The sequence below is a fragment of the Tachyglossus aculeatus genome, chromosome 9 (genome assembly GCF_015852505.1).
Source record: "Tachyglossus aculeatus isolate mTacAcu1 chromosome 9, mTacAcu1.pri, whole genome shotgun sequence".
In the NCBI taxonomy this organism is placed as follows: Eukaryota; Metazoa; Chordata; class Mammalia; order Monotremata; family Tachyglossidae; genus Tachyglossus; species Tachyglossus aculeatus.
Window position 1 is genome coordinate 8,880,677 of NC_052074.1, and position 13,532 is coordinate 8,894,208.

Here is a 13,532-nt window from a genome sequence, read left to right on the forward strand (position 1 = left end):
ACTGGGGTAGATAAAGGCTAGTCAGATTGGACACAATCCTTGTCCCACAAGGGGCTCACGGTCTTAATCCCCATTTTACAGATGAGGTAACTGAGGCAGAGAAGTTAAGTGACTTGCCCAAGGTCATCCAGTGGACAGGTGGCAGAACTGGGATTAGAACCCAGGTCCTTCTGATTCCCAGGCCTGTGCTCTATCCACTAGGCTATGCTGCTTCTCACTTGGGAAAATACAACAAAAGCGAAATACATTTTCCTGCCACAAGTAATTTGCAAGTTAGTGAATGAATGTGTGTCCGATACTGAATCTAGATCCGAGAAGAGCACAGAAACTACTTGCTTTCAGAATTCTTTGGTAAAAAATATAGTGGCTCAAGTTTAATCTGTTCTGCAAACTTGTTTACAACTGGAAAAAAAATATGAAGTTGCCCATGTGTTTTCACTAATAAAATCAAATGCATAAACATACTGGAAGTAGAGGCTAAGGAGTGTCCCATCTTTGCAAATCTATATTCAGGTAATCTCAAGGCTCATGTGTTAGAGCTGTAACTTTCATGTTTATTTTTTTAAATGTATAAAAGGAATTATATACTTACATTTATACTCCATAAAATGAGGAAAATGGCTATAGATAGTTTATATTACTATTTAAAAAGAAGTTCTCAGGTACTGTTCACCAAATGTTTAAAATTCTAAGACATCTGTATAGGTATTCTTTTATTTTAAAGTATATTAAATGCTTTTTTTGTTCAGAATATTTGCAATATGATTTAGTTTTTTATTTCAGAAATATAACAAAAATAAAAATGAAAAGTATGTTCTTAATACCCTCATTCAGGTTTTTGTTGTTGTTTTGTTTGTCTTAAAAAAATCAGCTGGTTTTCTTCTAATCCTTAGCACCTTTTCTTACCAGAATGGGGAGACTTAGGGAATTTGGCTAGCATATTTGTATGGGTTGGTGCACTTCTCTTATATGTGACCTTTCACTATAAAATGATGCCTTTGTGGAATGCTCCAAAATGATTTCTTAACAGTTCTTTGAAAATAATTCATTCTTTTTTATTCAGGCATTTTCTTAACCAATTTTTATTTCTATCACATAAACCCTTACAAAAGTGGTCTGCATTATTTAGAAAACTCACCTATACCCTCTTGGACTAAATACAGGCCCTCGCTTTTTACCCTTATTTGAAATTCACTTAACAACTGGAATTACGGTAACTGTATTTTCAGGAAAAATCAGCTAGAAGATGTACCCAGAAAGGCAATTTAAATTGTCTGGGAGAATGAGGCGGCTTACTTATGAGGAGAGCCCGAAACGATCGGGATGCTTAAGTTTCGAAAGATGTAAGCTGAGAAGGTACATAATTCAATGCCATAAAATCTTTAACTGGGTGGGTGGGGGGACAAGATGAAGAGGGAATCTTTGGGTTGCGCAGGGGGACGACAAGATGAAGAGGGAATTGTGAGTTGTTTAAACCCTGGAACACTAGGCTAGGGGATGCTCACTGAAACTTGAAAGAGGACAGTTCAAGGGAAAAAAATGGGGGAAATTCTTCTCCCAGAGGGTTATCAGAACCCATTATCCCAGGAAGTGGTGCAGGCAGAAATGTCAATAGGTTTAAAGAGTTTATTTGAATTCATGGGTGATGGAATGTCAGAGGGGAAAGTCAGGTCTGCTAGAAGGCAACATCCCCAACCCCGAGGATGGATACCAAGAGGAGTAACCATCAGTCTGCTTCTCCAAGAATCGGGCCAGCTGTCAGTGAGGCAAATACTACGGGGCTGATTCACTGCTTCGACTCATTGCCATTTGTCATCGGTATTTCTTGAGTACCTACTGTACGCCAAACATGGAAATGAGTGCTGAACTTAAGATTTGGATGGTTGGCTTAACATTTGCCTTTACTCTCTGCCACAGGCCCAGATGAGAGGATGGCTCGGGTGCATAGCGTAGTGGCTAGAGCACAGCCCTGGGAGTCAGAAGGTCATGGGTTCTAATTCCGCTCCATTTGTCTGCTGTGTGACCTTGTGCAAGTCACTTGACTTCTCTGCCTCAGTTATCTCATCTGTAAAATGGGGATCAGGACTGTGATCTTTATTTGGGACAGGGACTGTATCCAACCCCATCAACTTATATCTGCCCCAGTGCTTAGTAGAGTGCCTGGCACATAGTTAGCGCTTAACAAACACTACAATTATTATATTTGCATACTACATGGCCAAAACTGAGGGATGAGTGGATTTCCCTATGAATCAACTCTTGTTTTAACTAATTTAAGACTGGATTCGGTTGGCTTGCCATTTTTTGGATATTAAATGGCCTTTTTTTTTCTAAACCATAAAGTTGTTCACTTTTAGTCCTCTAGCTTTTGGTTTCAATCTGGGGAATAATCATGTATTGTGGGAATGTTTTTGGGTTTTTTTTTAATTCTTGCTATGCTTCTATTCAGATGGCAAGCTGTCGCCCATGCCAACCATGGTTCTCCCTCCTGCAGCTCTACAGAGCCAAAGTGAATTTTCTGTGCCAAATTAGCTGCCACGGTATTTAGCTTTGAGTGATCATGGTTCTCTTTGCTTACAGACAGCACTCCCGTGTTTGAAGCCGGCTGAGGCTGACATGAGAAACTAATTCTAACTGCTGAAGTTCACTGAGCTCATGTACAACTGATTCTGCCTGGGTGATTGCAGAGGGAGAGAGCAAGTCAGAGCTCATCTGGCTGGAAATTGGCTTTGGAAGCCATTTTTTGTTCCACAAAATTAGACTTTCTCCTGGTGTGACGCAAGCCAAACCAAAGGCCCCTAAAACCCTTTATACAATCAGCTTTGGGGCTTGCCAATGCTGAGCCTTTTCTGGAAACCAGAGGCTGGCCAGGGGAGCCTGGACTGGTCATCCTGTTACCCGTTAGTCACCTTATTTTACGGAACTGATAATCAAATGCAGCCCTTCTGGGAAGAGACACCAACAATAAGGAGTAACCAAAATTGTTCTTTTTGTTCACTAGCAGATAAAGCAAACTTTAGTTTATTTCCTCCGCTCCTAGTTGGTGACTGCTTGACACATAGTAAGCACTTGGCAAATACCATTCCATAATTACTATTAATATTATTATTATTACTTTGAGGCTAACAATATTTCCTTCCCAGAGAATTAAGTTATGTATTGGAGGCAAGATGATGGTATAAATTGACATAAGCAAGTTTGTGGGCTAGGAAAAAAACAAACCTCTAAATCTTTCAATTATAACAACCAGCTGATGACTTTAACAATGATGAAAAACCAATTACCTGGCTCTTTCTGCAGTAGGTTTCTGCCTAATTTTCAAGCACAGGTAAAGTGAGGGTTCTTTTCCCATGCTCCCGGCCCGCGTGCAACCTGGACCAAGAACCCGGCATTCCGCTTTTAAGGATCTTTGTTGCCGCTTGGGTAATTCTGTGCATGGCTGGGAAATTGTGTGAGATGATGTCGCTAAGGAATTTGTTACCATGTCTTTTTTTTGTGGTATTTGTTAAGCACTTACTAAGCGCCAGGCACTGTACTAAGTGCTGGGGTAGATACAAGATAATCAGGTTGGATATAGTCCTTGTCCCACATGACTCACGGAATTAATTCCCATTTTACAGATGAGATACCTGAAGCACAGAGAAGATAAGTGACTTACCCAAGGACACAGAGTAGACAAGCGTGAGGATTATAATCTAAGTCCACTGACTCTCAGGCCCGTGCTCTTTCCATTATCATCATCATCATCAATCGTATTTATTGAGCGCTTACTATGTGCAGAGCACTGTACTAAGCGCTTGGGAAGTACAAATTGGCAACACATAGAGACAGTCCCTACCCAACAGTGGGCTCACAGTCTAAAAGGGGGAATACTTTAGACTTTACATTAGGCCATACTGCTTCTATTTCCTTAAGATGTGTGATACGAGACATCCGTGATTCTTTTGATGGTTTGTTTATAATAGTCAATCATACTTATTGAGTGCTTACTGTGTGCAGGGCACTGTACTAAGCACTTGGGAGAGTACAATATAATACCGTCTCTGGTTCCTATTTCCCTCGTCCCTTTCAGACTTATTAGAGCCAAACCTTTCCACAGATCTTCCAAAGCCAAAAAGTCCAGGTGGCGTTACTGCTGTAGTATGGCAATGATGCTCCCGATCAATTAATGGTATTTATTGAGGGCTTACTATGTACAGAGCACCGAACTAAGCACTTGGAAGAGTATAAGAGTTGGCAGACGTGATTCCTGCCCACAAGGAACTCAGTCTTCGGTTCCTCCCTTTAGGGACAGTGGAGGTCATGGCCAGAACACAGAGAAGTAGAGCGGCCTAGTGGGTAGAACAAGAGAAGCAGCGTGGCTCAGTGGAAAGAACCCGGGCTTTGGAGTCAGAGGTCATGGGTTCAAATCCCGGCTCTGCCACTTATCAGCTGTGTGACTTTGGGCAAGTCACTTAACTTCTCTGTGCCTCAGTTCCCTCATCTGTAAAATGGGGATTAAGACTGTGAGCCGCCCGTGGGACAACCTGATCACCTTGTAACCTCCCCAGCACTTAGAACAGTGCTTTGCACATAGTAAGTGCTTAATAAATGCCATTATTATTATTATTAAGAGCCTGGGAGCCAGAGGACCTGGGTACTAATCCCGGCTGTGCCACTTGTCTGCCGTGTGACCTTGGACAAGTCACTTCACTTCTCTAGGCCTCAGTTACCTCATGTGTAAAAGGGGGATTAAGATTGTGCACCCCATGTAGGACATGGACTGCATCCAACCTAATGATCCTGTATCCCAGAGTTTTGTACGGTGCCTGGTGCATAGTTAAGTGCTTAACAAGTACCACTAAAAAAAAAACCCAACCAAAAAAACCCCCAAATCCCACCATAAATTAAGACCCTGGGATGAAGCAGGGAGAAGTGCAAAATTATCTTTGAAAGTGCCCAGACCTTTTCTGTAGCCCTTGAAAAGTGCCATCCAATGAGAAATATTCCTCAATGAAGTATTTTTCATTTTACCGAAAACTCTTGGCCTTTTTCTTCTTCATTTCTAGGGGCAGAAAGCTCATCACAGAAGCTCACGCATACTTTATAATTGGTAAGTGAAATTCTTCATAATTCATTAGTTTCAAGAGAACTAAAAAAAATCTCAGGCTGGCTTTTGATTTCGGGAGGAAATATGAAGTTTGCTTTTTAGTACTCATGAACCCATGTTTGGAGGTAGAAGTGGAAAGAAGTGACTAACTCAGTCACATGCATTCTAAAATAAGCTCCTGCTGCTGACTTAAGGCAAAGGGAGGGAATTCTCCTCTTCAAACTCCACTTTAGGCTATAATGTGAAAGTAAAGCCTGCTCATTGTGAAATCCACACACAAGACTCTCTCTTGCCTCTCTAAGACCTTCCACTCAGCTTTCTCTTTTAGCTGGGCCTCTCCTATTTTATTACACTTTCTCCTCCTCTCTCTTCCCAAAAATACAGTTGGAACCTGACCACAACCTTGCTTCTACAGACACTACCCAGTTACTACAGTGTCACAGGCAGCCTGACCCCACTCCCAAGACTCACTGTGTGTGTATATGGGGGTGGGGAGGGAGTTTTTCCCTTCATTCAACATCCAATTCTAGAACCATTCATTTTTTAGTTCCTTAGATGCCACCGGAGTGACGGTGTTTAAAGTGCTGGGATAGACAGAAGATTAATCAGTCCCTGGCGCACACCGGGTTCCCAATCTAACAGAGCAAAACCTTCATCTATCTGTTCCAGATGTCGTAACTAATCCTTTTATCATTTTTATTAACACCCCTATGACTCTAAATTTGGATCACAGCCCCTAAGTCATTTCTACCTTAAGTCCTCATGAACTTAAGTCAAAATATCCCTTAAAGTACATATGACCCCCCAATATGTGCCCCAGCCCCCGCGGTTTATTCCATTAGTAAAAGACATTGCTAAAAGGGCTAAAAGAGAAAGCTGAGTGAAAGGTCTTAAAGAGGTAAGAGAGAATCTTGTGTGTGGATTTCACAATGAGCAGGCTTTACTTTCACATTTTAGTGCTCACTAAATTAAATCACATAAATTAAAGATGGCTCCCGCTTTATATGCCAGTGCTTGTGAGGCTTTCTACCTTTCTGCACAGGAAACGGTGTATAAAAATATGGCCCTTTTTAGCACTAGGCTCACTTGGATCTTCTAGGAGTTGTACCAGATATCCCACAACAATAAAACCAGCACAAAACTACTGTTAAATTACCTCGAATTAGTAATGACTGGAGGTTCACTGTATAAAAAAAAAGATCTCAGATCAGCAGCTGACTTCTTAGAATGTTGATCTGATATGGCCCTGGTTTTGTGCAGACAGCCTCTGGCTTGTGAATGCTATTAGACAAAAAGCAGTGGGGCTCGCTTGCAGGGGGAGGGGAACTTCGCTTTGAGCAGAGCTGCCTGGAGAAAGCAGAGCCAATCTGCGTTGCCAAATATGTCAACACATATATCCTGTGGTATGCTCACCTCTCTAAATGAAAGAATTAGAAAAAAAACAAAACCCAACAACAACAAAAAGAAAACTAAATGAATATATCCTCTGCTACTGCTTTACAGCTGGGGCAGGAAAAACAAGCGCAGTCAGAACCAGTTAGCTCATCCCAATTTAGAAGTGGAATGTCAACGGACTCTTCAAGGAGTTGGGACTTTTGAAAGCAACCTGACAAGCCCCGGATAGATCAATGTGATCCAGAGAGTCACGAAGAGGCGTTAGGGTGGGCGGGTGCGTGGAGGGGCCATCCGCACCCTTCCAGAAATCGGCTGCTCGTCTTCATCCTGACTTGAAATCTTCTAGTCATCCAGAGCAGGAGGCCAGTCCACATCAACAGACTAGAGAGGAGGAAAGTCACATGTCATTTAAACCAGGCATCGCTTTGCTTGGTGCTTCCCAAGCGCTTAACATAGTGCACTGCACCCAGCGGGTGCTCAATAAATGCTATTTCTGTTGCTACTAATAATGGTGGCATTTATTAAGCGCTTACTCTGTGCAAAGCACTGTTCTAAGCGCTGGGGAGGTTACAAGGTGATCAGGTTGTCCCACGGGGGGCTCCCAGTCTTCATCCCCATTTTACAGATGAGGGAACTGAGGCAGAGAGAAGTGAAGTGACTTACCCAAAGTCACCCAGCTGACAATTGGCAGAGCCGGGATTTGAACCCCCGACCTCTGACTCTAAAGCCCGGGCTCTTTCCACTGAGCCATGCTGCTTCACTATGACTTCACTATCACTATGACTGCAACTACTGCCGATTTTTTTTTAAACGGTATTTAAGCACTGCATTTTACTAAATGCTGGTGTATGACTACTACTAGTCTTGTCATATGATAGCGCATCACATTGTCAGAGTAACACCATGGACACATCTCTCCAGAACGCCCCACCTCCACCTGCATTTGTTCTATTACGACTACTGCTGGGGTTTTTTTTAATGGTATTTGTTAAACACTGCACTAGGCTAAGTGCTGGGGTAGATAGAAGGGCAGTGTAGCTTAGCGGATAGAGAGTGGTTCTGCCACTTGTGTGCTATTAAACCTTGGGCAACTCAGTTCACTTCTCTGTGCCTCAGTTCCCTTATCTGTAAAATGAGGATTAAGATTGGGAGCCCCACGTGAGGTAGGGACTGTGTCCAACCTGATTATCTTGTAACTACCCCAGTGCTTAGAACAGTGCCTGGCCCATACTCAGCACTTAACAGATACCACAATTATTGTTATTATTATTGTTACTACTACTACTACTAATTATTATTATTATTATTATTATTATTTGAGCTAATCAAGTTAAAAGCTTAATGCCCCATGTGGGGTTCACAGTCCTAATCCCCATTTCACAGATGAGGAACTGAGGGACAGAGCGGCTAAATGACTTGCACAAAGTCACACAACGGACAAGTGGTGAGGCAGGGATTAGAACCCAGGTGTTCTGACACCCAGGCTCATAGGCCACACTGCTGTTGACACGTGGAGGAAGCAAAAGGAGAAACTGATAAATTACCACAGAGGAAGAAACTCAATTGGAAGTACAGCCATGGAAACTGTCCATAATGCCACTCTGCATATGCAATTTAGTCTGTCCCTGGAGGTGGAAGAGTCGCGGCTTTAACTGACTCCACGTTCATCAGGTATTGGCGGGAGGCCTGGGGTGGAGTTCTTAAAGTATTCCTTATCACGTTTGCTACTACAGTTTATCTGCTGCTCGTCCCCTTGGGAAACCCTCGCTTTCCCACGGCTCTTTCCTGGACGTTTCAATCCACCTCCTAGCACCGGGCCCTTCCTTGTGGGGATCAAACTGGGTTAGGGGAACAGTGTGGCAGCAGGGAAGAGGGGAGAGGAAGATGGTAGAAGCCTGGCTGACCATTTATCTGTTTCTAATTCCTGCAGTTAGAACTGTTTCCCGTTCATACCAATCACCAGCGGTGGCTCATTTTTGAAAAAGATTTCTGAAATTTCCAACCTTTAAGGGCCCCCCTCAAGATGACTCTTAAAATAGGAAGAAAACATCGATTCGGATCATTATTTGTAAACTACTAGAACTATTTCCTGAAGTAGAGTCCTTTACCAAAATATATATCACAGTTAATTTTCTGAAAGTTAAGTGTTGAGGTCAGAATAGTTCTCAGGGCTAAATGAGGAGCAGCTGATTAAAGACTGAGAGACAGTCAACTGCCTGCCTGCCTGAAAGATTTCTTCAGGATCACATGTGACAGAATGGTTTCCCTCTCTCCTGAATTCTTTCCCAGTGCTTAGTAAAGGGCTCTGCACATAGTAAGTACTTAAATACTGTTGCTGCTCCCTTTCTCCCAAAGTTCCTCTCCCTGGCATCAGGCAAAGAGACCAGCCAGGGCCCAGTCTCCTCTCTTTCCGTCCGTTTTTCCCAAACCCCACAACACCGCTATTCCCCTTCTCTGGGAGCTAACATTCCATGAAAACTGAACTGGGATGTAAAAGGAAAGGAAGCAGAGACGCCTTCAGTCTTCTGCCCGGTTGGTCTGAGGCCTTGGGTAGGGACCGTCTCTATATGTTGCCAACTTGTACTTCCCAAACGCTTAGTACAGTGCTCTGCACACAGTAAGCGCTCGATAAATACGACTGAATGAATGGATGGTCCACTGGCAGATTTGCATGGCTTCCTTAAGCCACTCTCTCGCCAGCCTTCTCAGCCACTCGGAGAATTAAATGAGGATCTAGTCTGTTTGAGGCTTCTCTGATTAGAGGCCAGCCCATGTCAAAGCAAAGCATCAGTGAGGAAGAGGCGTCTCCCAGCTGAGCCCTGGTCACTATCACTAGCCCTCACCCAGGCGGTTTTAGCAGCTTTTATCTAAAAAAAGACCCGCGATTGAGCTTCTCCCTTGCTTGGGAGGCAGCTGCTGCTGTTCAGACTGTTCCTAGGTGCCTCCTATGGCCAAGCCAGCTGAAGCAGCATCTGTGGGTTAGCCTCTTCTCCTCAGCAGCATGGCCTAGAGGGAAAGTTTGGAGGCCCGGGCTCGGCCACTGGCTCAGCATGCGATTCTGTACAATCATCTCCCTGAGTCTGTTTCCTCTTCTAAAAATAAGGCTCAGCTTTTACTTCTCCTTTCCTCCCGGGGATATCGTACGGATAAAATGGTGACCTGATGGGAAAGTGCTTTGGAGAGATACAAACCGCTCTCCAAATTCAAGGTACAAGTACTCCGGCACAATGTTCCTCTAAAGGTTTCTGAGCGAAACACCACCCAGCTCTCTTCCCCGGGGGATGGGCTCCACAGGATCCCTGATAACGACTAGCAAATGGGGACGGTAAACGATAATAATTGGGGTAAAGAGCAGCTTGGAGAAGCAGTGTGGCCTAGTGGATAGAGCTCCGGCCTGTGGGGGGTCACAAGGACTCTAATCCCAGCTGTGTGACTTTGGGCAAGTCACTTCACTTATCTGTGCCCAATTACCTCATCCGTAAAATGGGGATTAAGACTGTGAGCCCCACACGGGACGGGGCCTATGTCCAACCTGATTAGCTTGTACCTACCACAGAGCTTAGTACGGTGCCTGGCACCAAGTAAGCACTTAACAAATACGATTTAAAAATGAAAAGACAAATAAAAAAGACAGCAGTAGCCACGCATGCCAGTTAGCACAGTGCAGACCGGGGCCTTTGTCGCTTTAGCTGCAGTTAGTTTAGTAGGTACAACTGTTGCGTCCCTCCCCTCCACTGGTTTGTGGCCCTCTGTGCCCCAGTGGGCATGTACTGGAAGGGGTGTGACAGCACAGCTGGCATGTGTAAACCACCGGCACTGTCATCGATTCCTCTGCGTAGGTTCTTGGGTCCTGACGTCACCGTTTCAGAGGGAAGATGATGGCCACCGTCATCGTTCCAAGCCAGTGCAGTGCACGAGGGTTTCCCTCAGGGGCCCATGACATTCCCCTCCTGCCCTCACCCTGGACTGCTGCCAAAAAGTGTCAACCATCAGATCTCCACAGCACGATGGCATCGGGGACCACTCGATCCAGCCCTCTCCCTGGGAATCGTTCTTCAATAATAATAGTAGTGATCATTATTATTGAAGTATTTGTTAAGTGCCTACTATGTGCCAAGCACTGTACTAAATGCTGGGGCAGGTAAAAGCTAATCAGGCCAGACACAGTTCCTGTCCCACATGGGGCTCACCATCTAAGAAAGGGGGAGAGCAGGTACTGAATCCCCATTTTACAGAGGAGGAAACTGTGGTACAGAGAAGTTAAGCGACTTGCCCAAGGTCACCCAGTAGGCAGGTGGCTGAGATGGAATTAGAACCCAGGTCTCCTAACTCCTAGGCCTGTGCGCTTTTCACCAGGCCACACGGCTGTTCACTTCCATCACTATGGTTACGGTTAGGAAACGAGGTGTTGGTTTCCTTGGCAGTTGAATCAGGGTAATGAAAGAGTTGGAAGCAGTCTCGCATCCACCCAAGGTGCTCCTGACCTCGCTCCGATCGGGCCCTGGAGGCTGAGGGCAGCGATGAGTGGGTGTGATGGACTGCATCTGCAATGGGGGAGGGGCTGGGTGGGGCCACAGGTAGTAATGGAGTAGAAGTAACAAGGCCCCTTCCCCGCCAACGTCCCCAGCCCAAAAGAGGGGACAGGCCAGCGTTCAGAGCCAGGGGCCGACCCTCTGACCCGGATGCTATGGTGATGGTGGACAAGTCACATTCCATTTCAGTTCTCGATTTCCTGCCTGGCTGAGAGCTCAGCTCCGGGGCCTCCTTTTGGGGACGGGACTTGGAAACAGACCATGTGACCTCTTGGAATTGTGGATGGGAGCTGGGAGAATCCCAAAATCCTCCAATTGGTATTCCCTGCAAGCAGGCCTTCCCCGCCTCCAGAGCGAGCGAAGGGTTGGTGATGGGCAAGAGCAATGGGGGTGTTGAAGTCTGTACCACCCCGGGGGATTAGAACCAACAAAGGGCAGGTGGGCCCAAGAGGCCGAGAAGCTCTTCCTCCCCTGGCCTCCCGATCATTTCATTCCACCTCTGCCTGGCCGGGCCCCCGGTCGGCCACTGACAATCAGGCGGCCGACCGGAACCATTACCTCCACGTCCAGCTCCAAGATGTCAGCTGTCCCGTTCATCAGGGACCCGATGTTTGGCGTGGTTCTGCCGAAGTCACCATGGACAAACTCCTTGACATAGCTGGGAGTGGGGGGGGGGGGGGTGGTCAGCTGAGGAAAACGACTGTGGTCAGGCAGTGCCAACGGCCTGGCGGCATCACACAGGTGAAGGGGAAATGCTAAACCCCAAAGCAGAAATGCTCCGAGGTGGTTTTCTGGCCGGGGATCGGTGTTGCGTGTCTTACAGCTCCGGCCCCAGCAGACGGGCCCTGAGCCCCTGAGGCAGGTACCTGTGAGGGGGGGGAGGTAAAGGTAAGCACTCTGGGGAACGGGGTGGGATGACGTGCCCCCCTGCCATGTTTCCTGGGCTGATGTTCACCACGGCCCTGCCATTTACAAGGCCCTTCAGACCAGCCAGGGCGCTTAGATCTGAACAGGTGCGGCGGTCCCGACCACACTGTGGCCAAGTGCCGCACCTCAGGGGGAAGGAGGCAGGCTGCAGGAAGAATATTTTGAGGCTCAGAGGAGCCCTGGAGAGGAGATGCGTGTGTGAGAGGAAATGCAAAGTGTTTCCTGGCGGGGGAAGCAGAAATTCAAAGAGGAGATAGTAAATTTGAGGTTTCTACAACCGGCGGTTGGAGCCTTAGTCAATGAGAACGCTTTCCGGGCTGTCAGGCAATGCTCTGACCAGGCCTGGCTAGGCCCTGCCAGGCAGATGGGCAAGGGGTCGAGTGGGAAGGGAAAGTCCCTTCACTAGCCATGGAAAGTAGTGAGGAGTCAGAGAGCCCACAACGCGTGTTTGCTGGCCACTTCCAGGAGCCGGGATATGTGAATCACATGGGAAGGCCTAAGCAGATGAGAAATTTTGAAAGCTCTGAGTCTCGGGCATGAATCAGACTAGGACAGGCCTCAGGGGTCTCAGGAATGAATCAGCCCAGATGCCACGGCCCTCATGTGGAGAAATGGTCAGTCAACTGGGCCTGCAATCCACCTGCAAATCAGTAGCGTTCAGATTGACTTTCTACATTTTCGCATCAGTATAATGGTCAATTTGTTAAAGTCAGGGGAAGAGACTGGAATCTGGGATGGATTTGAGACTTAAAAGATTCCATGGGGAGGGTTCCTTGCAAACCTCAGAAAATAGAGCTTACATTAGATTTGGATACTGAAATGGGAGGCAGTGTGGCTTGGTGGAAAAAGGACAGGACTGGGAATCAGAGGACTGGGATTCTAGTCCCTACTCTGCCGCTGGGCTGCAGGGTGACCTTGGGCAAGTCACCTAGCCTCTCTGGCCCTCAGTTTCCCATCTGTAAAATGGGGATAAGATGGTGACTACCCATGGGGCAAGAACTGGGTCCAATCCAATAACCTTATATCTACTACAGCCCTAGAACAAAGTCAGCACTAAATAAATACCATAATTATTTGTCTGCTGGCTCGCTATTCAAAGTGATAGAGATGCTCTGAACAAAGATTTAAAGCATAGTTCAGCCAATTATTTTTCCCCAATCGGAAACATCTGGGAGATAACCTTGGAAGAATTTGCTTAATGTAGGTGAAAGGATACGTTCCAGCCTGGGTCTTCAAGCGAAGGCGAAAGTGATGCTCGTCTATATACTGGGTTTCCATGGTGTGAATGAGCCGGGTTCTTACAGCTAAGGGCCTTCGGTGAAGAACTCGCAGTGGTGTCTTCTGGTCGATCTTCAAGTCCTAGTGAAAAAGACGACACCACACTGTGGGCCCACCCAGAAGTTTTCTCCTCAAGGGTGAAGGGGAACCCAGGCTGAGCACCGGACATGTAATTAGGAGCTCGGCCTGGGATTTATCCCCCACTTTGGCCACCCACACGCCCCTTTCCCACTTGGGTTTTCCTACCAGGGGGTGATGACTCCTCCCTCAGAGGGGGAAGACTAAAGATCGATCCATTTGTGCTCTGATGC

General features: G+C 46.3%; 1 protein-coding gene across 1 annotated transcript in view; it reads right to left on the reverse strand.

Annotated features, from left to right (window-relative positions):
* Positions 1-6,745: 6,745 nt before the first annotated feature.
* The window catches only part of PUS10 (pseudouridine synthase 10), a 60,869-nt gene continuing 54,082 nt past the window's right edge, over positions 6,746-13,532 (reverse strand). The window contains exons 16-20 of the mRNA XM_038750844.1: positions 13,160-13,302; positions 11,548-11,674; positions 10,838-11,028; positions 8,142-8,307; positions 6,746-6,826 (exon numbers count right to left, since the gene is read on the reverse strand). Of these exons, the coding sequence (XP_038606772.1) occupies positions 6,746-6,826; positions 8,142-8,307; positions 10,838-11,028; positions 11,548-11,674; positions 13,160-13,302 (708 nt within the window). The remainder of the gene's footprint in view (positions 6,827-8,141; positions 8,308-10,837; positions 11,029-11,547; positions 11,675-13,159; positions 13,303-13,532) is intronic.